General features: G+C 40.4%; 1 protein-coding gene across 1 annotated transcript; it reads left to right on the forward strand.

The window, feature by feature from the left end:
• Positions 1-8,222: 8,222 nt before the first annotated feature.
• Positions 8,223-12,796, forward strand: LOC118221669 (group XIIB secretory phospholipase A2-like protein). The gene is made up of 4 exons (XM_035406937.1): positions 8,223-8,606; positions 11,058-11,146; positions 11,702-11,867; positions 12,189-12,796. Exons 1-4 carry the CDS (start codon positions 8,357-8,359, stop codon positions 12,305-12,307), a joined length of 624 nt encoding a protein of 207 aa, XP_035262828.1. The 5' UTR covers positions 8,223-8,356; the 3' UTR covers positions 12,308-12,796.
• The last annotated feature ends 598 nt before the right edge of the window (positions 12,797-13,394 follow it).

The raw sequence follows: 13,394 nt of genomic DNA on the forward strand, positions 1-13,394 counted from the left end.
AGGAGCAAGCTGTATTCCAAAGCAATGCTACCCAATGTTACTTTAAAGAATTTAGGAAACATTGGGTAGCATTTCTTTGGAATACAAAACTGGTCAAGAGGTATTGAACTGTAGAAACAGTGGAAATGGCAGAGCGGTGTATTTGACATTGTCACTTTTTAAGGAAATGGATATACATGCCTTGAAGAAGTCATTATCTTGCACCAGTTTGTATACAAATGGTAAAGTTACCTACCGGACCGAAGTGTAAAGCTGATCATTGAGTTTAATTTGACAGCCGACTGTCCTGTTACACAGTCGGTCTGTCATCTTGTTAGCAAGGTATCTAGCGTTGAACTTGGTTAAAGTGCTGAAAGTGGAACTGTGTAAAGTGTAGGTGTATTTTATTTGTATTTCTGAGATTCACAGTTTTTAAATTCTAATATATTAATTTCACAGTTTAAAAAAAACTTATTTTCTTCCGTAGTTTACCTTGTAGGTTAGCAATCGACTTGCTAGCTATAGCAAGCAATCTTTGACTATTTCAGGGGCTTAAGAATGTAAATACCACAGGGAGTTGAATGCTGCAGTAGGCCTACTATAGTTATCAAAGTATGCCTGTGTGTTTTAAATTTGTAGCTGTGGTTCACTTATGGCTATATTGTATGAAATTTCTTACAGTTCACGCAGGACTCCATGTTTTGTTTGGCAAAAGCATTTACGTTACAACTCAGCCAATTCGTGTTGCATCTAGAATCCCAATTTCCCTGACTTGATCATCTGACAAAATAAGGTGGTCATGTGGACCTTCCTGACCGAAAACTCACCGTAAATCTGATGCCACCTGAAAGCAGAGACCGCCCTAAGCTCCAGGCTAGAGTGCTGCAGCGAAAGGTACAGCCAATGACGATTGTAGGGTGGGGTTACACGTGTTACTCCACCCAGGTGTAACTCCAACCCATGTTCTAGGCTTGTTAACTGGCATGAGCGAAATTGTGCCTTTTTCTCATTTTTCTTTTCCAGAAAATTGAGGTCAAATACCAAATTCATGTCCTACTTGATTTTGTTTCTCAGTGAAATGCCTTTCCCATGCATTAATCCATGAATCTCATGTCCGTGGAGAGAGCCATTCAAGAATACTTTTCTGAAAAGTATGCTCCCGATTCCCAAATATACTCTACAAAACCCTGGAAGTAAGTATATCATACTGGGATTTTAAGTACACTATACAAGACACAACTGATTCATGAGAGGGACCAATCTGCGCGGGGAAGGTGAGAAACCATGTCTTGTTTTACCCCAAAACAGCTAGTGAACAATAATAATGTCTTGTCCTCAGAAAAAAGTCCACAGTCCTTGCAAAGTTCACTGCGGAAGGAAGATATCAAAGATAAATTGCACCCGAGTGTTAGTCCAGAATCAGTTCTGGTTAAGCAGAAGTGCAATTTCATAGCAAATGGTGGCGACTTGTACTGCATCTTTGGGAACTCAAGGCAGATGAGATTCAGGCTCCAAAGGCCAAAAAGTAATAATTCAGTTCTAAAACTGACAAAATCAATGCAAAAGTAAAAATCTTGTTTAACTGGCCGTATTGTTGATGATACTGGTGTGAGAGTGCAGACTGGCTCTTGGAGCACAGCCTTTGAGAGAGTAGACAGTTTAGCTGTACCAATGGCGCTGCCAACTCTCAGGCCTTTGGCGTGAGAGGCTCTCAGGCTGTGTCTCATACTCACACGCTACCCGAACACATCTCACAACCATAGTTGTGCCATGGCAGTTTCATCAGTTAGTTATGAAATGGGTCCCGACCAGCAGAGGGGCTCCAAATGCCCACAAGAGGGAGTAGGCTAGTTGTGATGGCTCACTAGTCTCAGGTGTGTGATCAGTTTTACCTTTAAACAAGCACGAAACCATGCAGACCCACGACACGTGCGTCCCACCAAACGTCCCTCTCAGGTTGTCCATGAGTGAGTGACCATAATTTGCCATGCATAGCCCACGGTGGCAGTTCCTGCGCGCCGTGGGAAAAATAGGTGAGGTTGGGCTATAATAGTTGAATGATACGTGTCTAATCCAATCCCTAGCCACAAAATTTGTGTTCATTGCAACATAAATCCTCTCACTATTTCAGAAAATCACTGAACTGCTCTTTTTTTTTCCAATGACAGCTCCACGCTCAGTTCATGGGCAGCTCCATGCATGTTATTCAAATTCTTTAATGTGATATGTTATATTTTATCGGCCTATGTTTCAGATGTGTTATAGTCTATGTTAAAATGTTATATTTGGCTATTCTTATTGAAATTTTTTAATTACATTTGCACCCGTTTTTTTTTTTTCAGCATGTTTCATTTTTTAAAGCTTATTTTAAAATTATTAATACGTTTTCACATTTTCCCAAAAGCTATCAATTTTTTCCCCCTAAAAGCTATGGAAATGCATACAAGCAATGGGCTATGAATTTTTGCTTTTTGAAACGCAGCTTTTCAAAATTCCAGTTGTGAATGGTTGAAAGAACAAACACAAAGTTTTAATGTTTTGTGAGGCTCAGCTTTTACTTCTTAAAAGGATACTTTACTTTGGTATAACATAACGTAATTATTTGAGCCTACCCCATTGTATTTTCAGGCATGAATACTACAGCCTACATCAGCTTACACTTAACAGCATTGCCATTCCTCCCAGTTGTTAGGCTCCCAGTTCACTCCCATTAATTTTCGGGTCCTTTCCAAAATAATTAAAGTGCAAACTGACTACGGAGGATGATACATCAGTGTAATGTTTTTATCAAAATTATCTGTTTTGTGAGCTGATAAGCTGTTTTCAGGTTTAGGTTTAGGTTAACTATCCCTCCAGAAACTATTTTTAGATTAAAGTTAAAAAACCGACCAGTTTCGACCTTGCAGGGGCTTCATCGGGGTGTGAACAGAATGTTACAAGAGGAAGTATTTGTAGATTCAGGATAGGGATGAGCAAACCATCAATCACGTGACAGGTTGGCATGGATTGTCAATCAATACCATGTGACAACGTAATGGGATGTAATAAAGAAAGATATATGCATATTGAGAAAATAAAGTGAAACTTGGATGTATGTGACTGTAAACAAATGGAATAGATAAAATATAAATGCTCAGTATAACAAAATGAACAAAAATCACAAAGAAATTGAGTTGACACATTTTATAGAGTTGAAACATATTGATTCCTTTTGGTTTTAAAGGTATGTTCTGTAATCCACCTCCTCAGACCATACCTTTAAAACCTTACACCATATTTCAGTATTGGGATGGCAGGTATGCCATCCCGCCAAGTTACGCCTTGGCGGGGGCATGCCCCCATACCTATACAGCACCGAGAGTTTGGCACTTTTCAGGGTTCCCCACAGAAATAACCACAACAGCCACAGACACTCAGCCCTTAAAAACATTAAATTCTGTACATTCTGACCCCATTTCAACAGACAGAATTCATAAACAACTTCACATGTCCACACAATAAAGCCCCAAACTAAGGGGATTTTGCGTTTTCTCCTTCTTCTTCTTCTTCTTCTTCTCTTTCTTCTTCTTCTTCTTCTTCTTCTCATTCTTATTTTTCCTGCCGCCTATCCCACTAACAACATGTCTCCCCATTGGACATTTCACTAACACCAGCCAAATCTGCCCTACACGACCCAATCAAAAACGCGCATACACACGAAAAATACCCATACATTTTTATTCTGAAACATTTCCCGTTCAAACAGCTAGTCCGCCTGTGGCCTAGTGGGTAAGGTTACAGTCTTGGGAACATGGGGTCTTAGGTTCAAGCCCAGCTTAGAACACGTTTCTTTAACCTGCTTCAACCCTCGCTAATAATTGTCTACTAGCCTACTTATCAATTATTGCTTTTGCACCATATTTACCCGCCGTTCACCGTTCAGTTATTAACCGGCTACAATATTGCTAAGCCACATGGATTCAACGGGAGCTCTTCTGTGCTTACTGGCCTGTGTTCTTTAAAACCACCGGCAGGTTTGCTAATGATATTTCACGCATTGCATGGCATTAGCTAACGAAGTCACGGCAAATGTATTCCTTTCATTAAAAAGTTACACCAGTTCACCACTGTGCCATTTCTATTAACTATATTTCTTCACTTGGCTACCGTACAAAACTTTCATATCAGCAAACGCCACGTTTCTATTTCTACATTCATGTTACCTCGCTCTGTTCTCTATCTAGCCACATACGCTACAAACAATTACTACTTATGTACATTCTGCAACTCCGCAATTTGAACAGCTAATCCATCCGTGGCCTAGTGGGTAAGGTTACAGGCTTGGGAACACTGGGTCGCATGTTCAAGCCCAGCTTGAAACATGTTTCTTTAACCTGCTTCGATCCTCACTAATAATTGTCTACTACTTCTTAATTATTGCTTTTGCACCATTTCTACCCGCCGTTGACCGTTCAGTTATTAACCGGCTACAATATTGCTAAGATATATGCATTATGACTTACCGTCTGTACGTTCAGTTATTAACCGGCTACAATATTGCTAAGATATATGCATTATGACTTACCGTCTGTACGTTCAGTTATTAACCGGCTACAATATTGCTAAGCCATATGGATTCAACGGAAGCTCTTCTGTGCTTACTGGCTTGTGTTCTTCTTTAAAACCACCGGCAGGTTCGCTAATGATATTTCACGCATTGCATAGCTATGACATTAGCTAACGAAGTCACAGACTGGTAAACCTCACTCACTCACGGCCACCCATGTGCATTTCATGACGCAAATGTATTCCTTTTATTTAAAAGTTACACCAGTTCACCACTGTGCCATTTCTACTAACTATATTTCTTCACTTGGCTACCGTACAAAACCTTAATATCAGCAAACGCCACGTTTCTACATTCCTGTTACCTCGCCCTGTTCTCTATCTACCCACATACGCTACAAACAATTAGTACTTATGTACATTCCGCAACTCCGCAGGTTGAACAGCTAATCCGTCTGTGGCCTAGTGGGTAAGGTTACAGGCTTGGGAACACTGGGTCGCATGTTCAAGCTCAGCTTGGAACCCGTTTCTTTAACTTGCTTCGACCCTCACTAATAATTGTGTACTACTTCTTAATTATTGCTTTTGCACCATATCTACCCGCCGTTGACCGTTCAGTTATTAACCGGCTACAATATTGCTAAGATATATGCATTATGACTTACCGTCTGTACGTTCAGTTATTGACCGGCTATAATATTGCTAAGCCATATGGATTCAACGGAAGCTCTTCTGTGCTTACTGGCTTGTGTTCTTCTTTAAAACTACCGGCAGGTTCGCTAATGATATTTCACGCATTGCATAGCTATGGCATTAGCTAACGAAGTCACAGACTGGTAAACCTCACTCACGGCCACCCATATGCATTTCATGACGCAAATGTATTCCTTTTATTTAAAAGTTACACCGGTTCACCACTGTGCCATTTCTACTAACTATATTTCTTCACTTGGCCGTACAAAACCTTAATATCAGCAAACGCCACGTTTCTACATTCATGTTACCTCGCCGTGTTCTCTATCTAGCCACATAGGCTACACCCAATTACTACGTATGTACGTTTTGCAACTCCGCATTAAAACATTACATTTAAAATCATGATTCACTCATAAGTATAACTACTAGCACTGAACATGAGAAAAACACATTCGTGCAATAGATTACATTACCGGTAAATAATGTGTGCAATGTTATTTGACCCTCCACTTCAACAACCAATGTTCAATACCGACTGTTATATATACCATTTGATAAGGAATATCAACTCGCTCATGGTCACTCCATTTACTTCGCACTATACTCCGTGATCATGTCAACCTTCACCTACATGCCCATTCTGCTAAAAACATATTGTTTCAACTACGGAATTTCGTAATTTCATTTTAATTTCTCTCGCACTGCTGTTATTCTCTCATATGCAAAGCCTGCTGGGACATATGCGTCTGCTCCTATTCTCCACTATCATGTTTTCCGGTTCTAGTTTAGCAAAACGGCGAAGAGGATTCCTACCTGCAGATTAGCCTATCAAAATGCCTTATAAACCTTACAAACACTAAAAGTGCATCTCCACGAAATAACAGACAATGGAGCAGGACAGAAGGATAAACCTTACAAACACTAATAGTGCATCTCCACGAAATAACAGACAACGGAGCAGGACAGAAGGCTACACAAGTTGCGACCTAGGGAGTTATAATTCTACGGGCGTGTTGATTATTTTGTCAGTCAAGGCTCGTTGGATGGACGTCAAATCCGTGAGTACATACCATATTCCATCTGCGTTTCTGATGCGTTTACGCTTACGCCACTGCATCCTATCTCACAGCCACTGTTTTACATATATAGCAAACCGAAACTGCTGAACGGTACACGCTCATCAGGCTGTACAGATTCACACAACGATAGCCATAATCCACAACCGTTTCTTGCAGGGTCGCATTTCTCACTCTCATAATAAAACGCTTTGCAAAAAGAACTGATATCTCATAAAAAACACGTTTTCAACGTACAAAAATGCCAAGTTACTAAAAAGTATTGATATCAAAATGACGCCAAGTTACGATACTACAAACAATATAGGCTATCTTGCCTCACCGAAATGACATAAGATGTATCTCAAAGCAATGCTACCCAATATTTCCTCAGTTCTTTCAAGTCACTTGGCCCTGTGTTTTCTAATCTTACCATTTCACAATGTCATGCAAACTTTCTGTCAGATCAAAGAGACAAATATTTCGAATTGCCTCATGGAACACATTGAACATTGTACATTGAAATTAATGTATAAATTAATTAATGTACAGAACTGCTGCTGAGCAACGACAGGAAGCACATTTCTCCAGAAAACATGTTTATACTTGCTTCTGAACTGAATTTGAGTACATGTGCAAGTTATTGTATATTTGCTACGTACAATAAATACTGCATGTAAAACACATATTGTACATACATACATAGAGAACTTCTTTATCCGCATGGGGACATTTCCCTGGCAGCATCTTACATTCACATTCACGAACACACTTGTACCAAGAAACATACTATCATTCACGCAACAGAAAGCCTGGGCAGCGAAATACATAGGCCTACATACCAATACAAATTGGACATACACACACCTATTCAATCAATCTTGACTGTGAGAGAGCCATCCACACATATATTTGGCCTGTTCATGTAGTGCATGCTTATACACAGGGCCAAGTGACTTGAAAGAACTGAGGAAATATTGGGTAGCATTGCTTTGAGATACATCTTATGTCATTTCGGTGAGGCAAGATAGCCTATATTGTTTGTAGTATCGTAACTTGGCGTCATTTTGATATCAATACTTTTTAGTAACTTGGCATTTTTGTACGTTGAAAACGTGTTTTTTATGAGATAGAGTATACAGTAATCATTTACAGTGTGATTTGCTTGAGCATAATTATCTAGTTCCAGCCCTTCCCCCTCTCCCCCTCAAGCTCAGATAAGAGGCAAACTGCAGGGACACAAATGTCAGCCCAAGAAATACAATAAAGACGAATAACATTTTTTCTGTTATTTTCTACCAGAGCTGAAGAGCAGAATGGCCAGAAAAACCTACTTTGTGCCTGGATAAAAGAGGGGGAATCCCTGTCAACTCTGGTGGAGAAACTTGCCTCTATGGAGTGCGTCTCAGTCGATACACCAGCTCTGTCTCTGTGATGTTCTGACTGATTATGAGGTGCCAATGGAAATGGCAATCCAAGTTTCGTCTCTGTGGCCCCCGGGAAGATATCACCCACATTACTGGATTGTACATAGATTAGACTGCACAAAAAAGAGGGTGCTTTGCCTCATATTTAAAATAATGGCCTGCATTCATCCAACATCTGCCCTGAAGTTGCACTCATGGTTAAATGCATGATGAGATTCAAGTAGTAGTAGTGGTAGTAGTAGTAGTAGTCATTGGAGTGATAGTCGTGATAAACAAACCTTCAGAGTGACACTAAAGATTTATATTTATACTGTATGTATATTCTTTGTTCCTATTATAGATTGGCAATAACACATATATGGTCTTCTAGTTCATGAACAGAGCTGAGTTTAAGTTCGATTTATCTGAGTTGAACTGAGTTGAACCACGAGAGATAGGAGATGACTTTTGCTCCTCCACAACGAAGGCTGCCCTGCTGTCTGTCGGCTGCAGTCACGGGTTGAAGTCCACGCCTTTTTGAGATTGTAAGTTTGCGTGTGTGTGTGTGTGTGTGTGAGAGAGAGAGAGAGATGCTCAGTCTGTGTAATTATTTGTGCAGTGCCCAGTTTCTCTGATATTCTCACGCCGCACTGCTCCTGGAAGAACACGGCCGACATGTTACCTCACGCTTTGCTTCTGATCCTCCTCACCCTGCGGGCGACTGGTGCCCAGGACCCAGAGCCCATGAGTGCAGATGCCCCTGAGCCAACCCCGATGGCCAACACCACAGAGGCTGATGAAGAGGACTCAGATTGGGGCCTAAACTCCCTTCGTGGCAGCTTTGAGGCTGTCAATGGCTACTTTGACTCCATGCTGGAACTCCTGGGAGGCCGCAATGGCGTATGTCAGTATCGCTGTAAATACGGTAAGAAGACTGATGAATTCCTTATGTTTATTCATCATCTTATGTTGGATTTTTTTTTGCTGCGAAGCCTAATAATTGTATTAATGAACACAGGAAGACAATGTTAATGAATGATTGGAATAATAGATAGACATGTTGGGTCCCTGTCAAAGAAAAGGCACCTTCATTATCAGAAGGGAGCTTGAGTGAGTGCCATTCCCATAGCAGTACAGGTCAGGATGTATAGAGTCCACCAAGGCTGTCTCAGTGAATGTCCTGAATGTCCACTCTGTCTCAGTGAATATGCACTCTGTCTCAGTGAATATGCACTCTGTGTCTCAGTGAATATGCATTCTGTGTCTCAGTGAATATGCACTCTGTGTCTCAGTGAATATCCATTCTGTGTCTCAGTGAATATCTACTCTGTCTCTCAGGGAATATCTACTCTGTGTCTCAGTGAATATGCACTAAGTGTCTCAGTGAATATCTACTCTGTGTCTCTCTAAATATCTGCTCTGTGTCTCGGTGGATATCTGCTGTCTGTACCAGTATCACTGGTCCTGATGGAGGACTCTTCTCTTCTCTTTGTCAAACTGATCCAATACCTGTCTCTATGGTAACCAATGTCTCCAACCCCCTGAACTTTGTCTACTGGTTAAAGAGTGAATAGAGATGGTGTAATTAGTGTGTAGAGATGGTTTAGTGGGTATACTGGTTTGTGCATAGAGATTGTGTAGTGGGTATACTGGTTACTGTGTAGAGATGATGTAGTGGGTATCCTGGTTAGTGTGTCAAGATTGTGTAGAGGATATACTGGTTAGTGTGTCGAGATGGTTTTGTGGGTATGCTGGTTAGTGTGTAGAGATGATGTAGTGAGTATACTGGTCAATGTGTAGAGATGGTTTAGTGAGTATGCTGGTTAGTGTGTAGAGATGGTGTAGTGGGTTTATTGGTTAATGTGTAGAGATGGTGTAGAGGATATGCTGGTTAGTGTGTAGAGATGATGTAGTGGGTATATTGGTTAATGTGTAGAGATGGTGTAGTGAGTATACTGGTCAATGTGTAGAGATGGTGTAGAGGACATACTGGTTAGTGTGGAGAGGGTATATTGGTTAATGTATAGAGATGGTGTAGTGAGTATACTGGTTAATGTGTAGAGATGGTTTAGTGGGTATACTGGTTGAAGAGTGTGTAGAGATGGTAATAATAATTTATATGACACACAGTATTTATAGAAATATGAGAAATATTACATGAAGTGCGGTATTAAGGCTTCCTATATAAATGCAATTTTAAGGCATGTAATTTTTCCTTTGGCCACATGAGACTGACAGTTGTTTCATTTTTTATTTAGTGCTGCTGCTTTTATCAGCATTAATGATAAAAACAGTTCTCCCGCTGGGAAAAGTGGACTCTGTTCTGGGTGTGAAGTATTATCCTTGCTAGTTTTTCCTCACACACGCTGATCCAGAAGGAACAGAAAATTATTTTGTGCATGCGCATTGACTTCCAAAATGGCCCCAGCTTTATTGTGGAAATGGACTAACGTGGTTGAATAAAATAATTTTCTGTGTGTTTGTACTGATAAATACCTTGTAAACGCCACATGAGGCTTTAAGTAGGGACTGAATGTGTAGAATTTGTCCAACTGCAGCCTGTGTGAACACCTCCCTCCTAGCACACAGGCTTTCCACAGCAAGCACTGAATGAAAACAGAGTGAGTTTTTTTTTTTTTTTTTTCACAAAAAAGGGTGTCGGCAGCAACCCCTAAGTCTCAAGTAAATTATGTTGCCATCTAGATTGGAATTGTTATTGAACTTATATTTCACAAAGAACATCTCCCACAATTCTGGTCCAGGATCAGCTTTGTGTATAATAACAGTAATGATTATTGTCAGAAATGTTACAACAATGTGCTGCTGCTGCAAACCTGTATGTATTAAGCATTTTTGTATGCTTTTTAAATGGTTGATGTATGAAACAGCACTGTTGTACAAATGTGACACATTTAAATATGCTTCCACAGCATTGTGATAAACAAGATACAAATATTGTAAATTCAGGAAGATAATCATCTTCTGAAATGGTGTCAAAACATGCTTCTTAGAAGTAATAATTTTTATTTGAATTATTCAGTAAAAGCAATGTAGTCATATGCTCCAAGGGTATTATTCTAAATCAGTGGTAACCAACCCTGTTCCTGGAATCTACCATCCTGTATTTTCTCATTCCAACCCTAACAAAGTGCTCCTTATTAAACAACTAGAGATCTTGTTTAGCTGCTAATTAGTAGAGACAGTTGTGCTAAATTACAGTTGAAATGAAAACCTACAGAACGATAGATCTACTGGAACAGGGTTGGTTACCACTATTCTGAATTAACCTACAAAGGAAACAGAATCTGGATGCCTCTCAATTGCCCTCTTTCTCTCCCCTTTACTTCCTCTCCCTCACTCACTCTTGCTCTCTCAGGAAAGGCTCCTCTTCCTCGCCCTGACTTTAAAACTCCAGAACCCAATGGCTGCAGCTCCTACTTCCTGGGACTGCCTGTTCCTGAGGGAGTGTGTACCTGTTGCATACAAACCTGTCAATCAACACACACCAAGGGCGTAACCTTAACATTAGGGGGGGGGGGCACTTTCCTTTACAGTTTGTAACCGAAGATAATTAAATCAGCATGGCCTTTTATAAGGAATTAAGATGAAGAAGACAAACCACAAGATTATGTGCTGTGTGAAATGAACAAAATTGTTGATTTCTGAGCAATTGAATCAAATACATTTTGAACTGCATCCCAACACGGTGTATGAGCAGGGCTAGCATACACCATTCACAAGAAATTAGCTAGCTATTAACTTACTTGCTGACTTGTTAGCCTTATATCTTGGATTCCCATCATTGTGATTAACTCCCACATGCTTTATGCATATTTTCAGCATTTAAGGGAGGTTCAAATGTAAATCGCCTCCCCTTCACAGATTCATTAATTATTATTGGTGTGGGAAGTGTCCCCTGCATAAGGCTGTCTGTTAGGCTAATCATACTCCACGTACTAACCTGTGACACACACACACACACACACACACTCATTGACTCCTTTCTCCCATGTTGCGTAGGTTGATATGGGAATCCCGGCCATGACAAAGTGTTGTAACCAGCTGGACATGTGCTACGACACGTGTGGCTCCAATAAGTATCGCTGTGACTCCAAGTTTCGCTGGTGTTTACATGGAATCTGTTCTGACCTCAAGAAGAGTCTTGGCTTTGTATCAAGAGTCGAAGGTCAGTCATTCTCCTGAATTCTCCTAAATGCAGATATTCCTCACAAAAGGATTCCTTACACATTCATGAACTGAAGCAAGAATGGCTCTTACTGCTGAGGCAAGTACAGTAATGCAGGTGGGGAATTATTGTGTTTAGATGGTGTGAAAAATATGGTGTCCTCTCACCACGGGCAAGTGAATGAACAAACTGCAGCTCTCCTAGTGTTTATTTAGGCTGATTACTGAGGGTGTACATGAGTCCATGGAAGAGTTATTGACGGATCTCTCTCTCTCTTTCTCTCTCTCTCTCTCTCTCTCTCTCTCTCTCTCTCTCTCACAGCATGTGAAACGGTGGCTGACACCCTGTTTAACACAGTTTGGACTTTGGGCTGCAGGCCTTTCATGAACAGCCAGAGGGCAGCATGTGTCTGTGAAGGAGAGGAGCGAGACGAGCTTTAGAGAATCTACCTCCTGTGCAGTACTACAACACAACAATATGCAACACATCACAACATGATTCAATGCTACATTACTACATGACACAATGCATTAGTAAAGGACTCTGAATAGAACATTGCAAGACATTATAACATACTACACAACACAGCATAACACAGCAAAAGTGCAATGTAATGTCACACAATGTAGCGTGACGCCAAGTGTAACACAACGTAACTCCGGTCAGATAAATCTCTTCAACACCACGTAACATAATAGAATGCATTAGCACATAACACTGTAATGTAACACATCACTGCACAAAACATGGAGCACAACGCTAACACCACACTATCCTCACAGATACACATAAAAACTCACTGTGTCAACCATGAGAAATGAAATTTCCTAATGATAATGTATATTGCTGTAGCAATATAATTTAAGCTACAATATAATTACGAGATGTATACATTATGCACAAAGTAAATATAACTAATTCTATTTGCATCTTTTGTGTATTTCTCTGTATATTCCAGTCACATTTAAATTTGGATAACTCAGGTTATCAGGCAAACTACAGATCAGTCAGCCTGACTGACACATCACCTTTCATTTGAAAATAAGGTGTAACATCTGCATTCACTCCTGTTCACTTAAAAATTGGTTCAACTGCTGAAAGGATTGGTATATGACAGAAGTGGGTAGGGGGCTGGGGATACAGTATGATAGGGTACAGGGATAGGCTACAGAGGTAGAGTATATGGTAGAGGGGTAGGATGTATGGTAGGACAGAGGGTTGATGCTATGCTTTTACATTAACCTGTTCTGGTCTGGTCAGTGTAGAATAATGGGTAAGGAACTGGTCTTGTAACATAAATGTTGCAGGTTCGATTCCTGGGTAGGATTCTGCTTTTGCACCCTGGATGCAATGTAAATGCTATGTAAAATGTTGCATAATTCGCTCTGGATAAGACCGTCTGCTAAATCCCTGTAATGTAGTGTTTTGGAGTTTCAGTTTTAAGTTGTGTAAGTCACTCTGGAGAAGTGCGTCTGCTAAATGCCTGTAATGTAAACATAATGTAATGAGAACCCCAGCCTCAGGACA

The sequence above is a fragment of the Anguilla anguilla genome, chromosome 2 (assembly GCF_013347855.1).
Source record: "Anguilla anguilla isolate fAngAng1 chromosome 2, fAngAng1.pri, whole genome shotgun sequence".
NCBI lineage: Eukaryota > Metazoa > Chordata > Actinopteri > Anguilliformes > Anguillidae > Anguilla > Anguilla anguilla.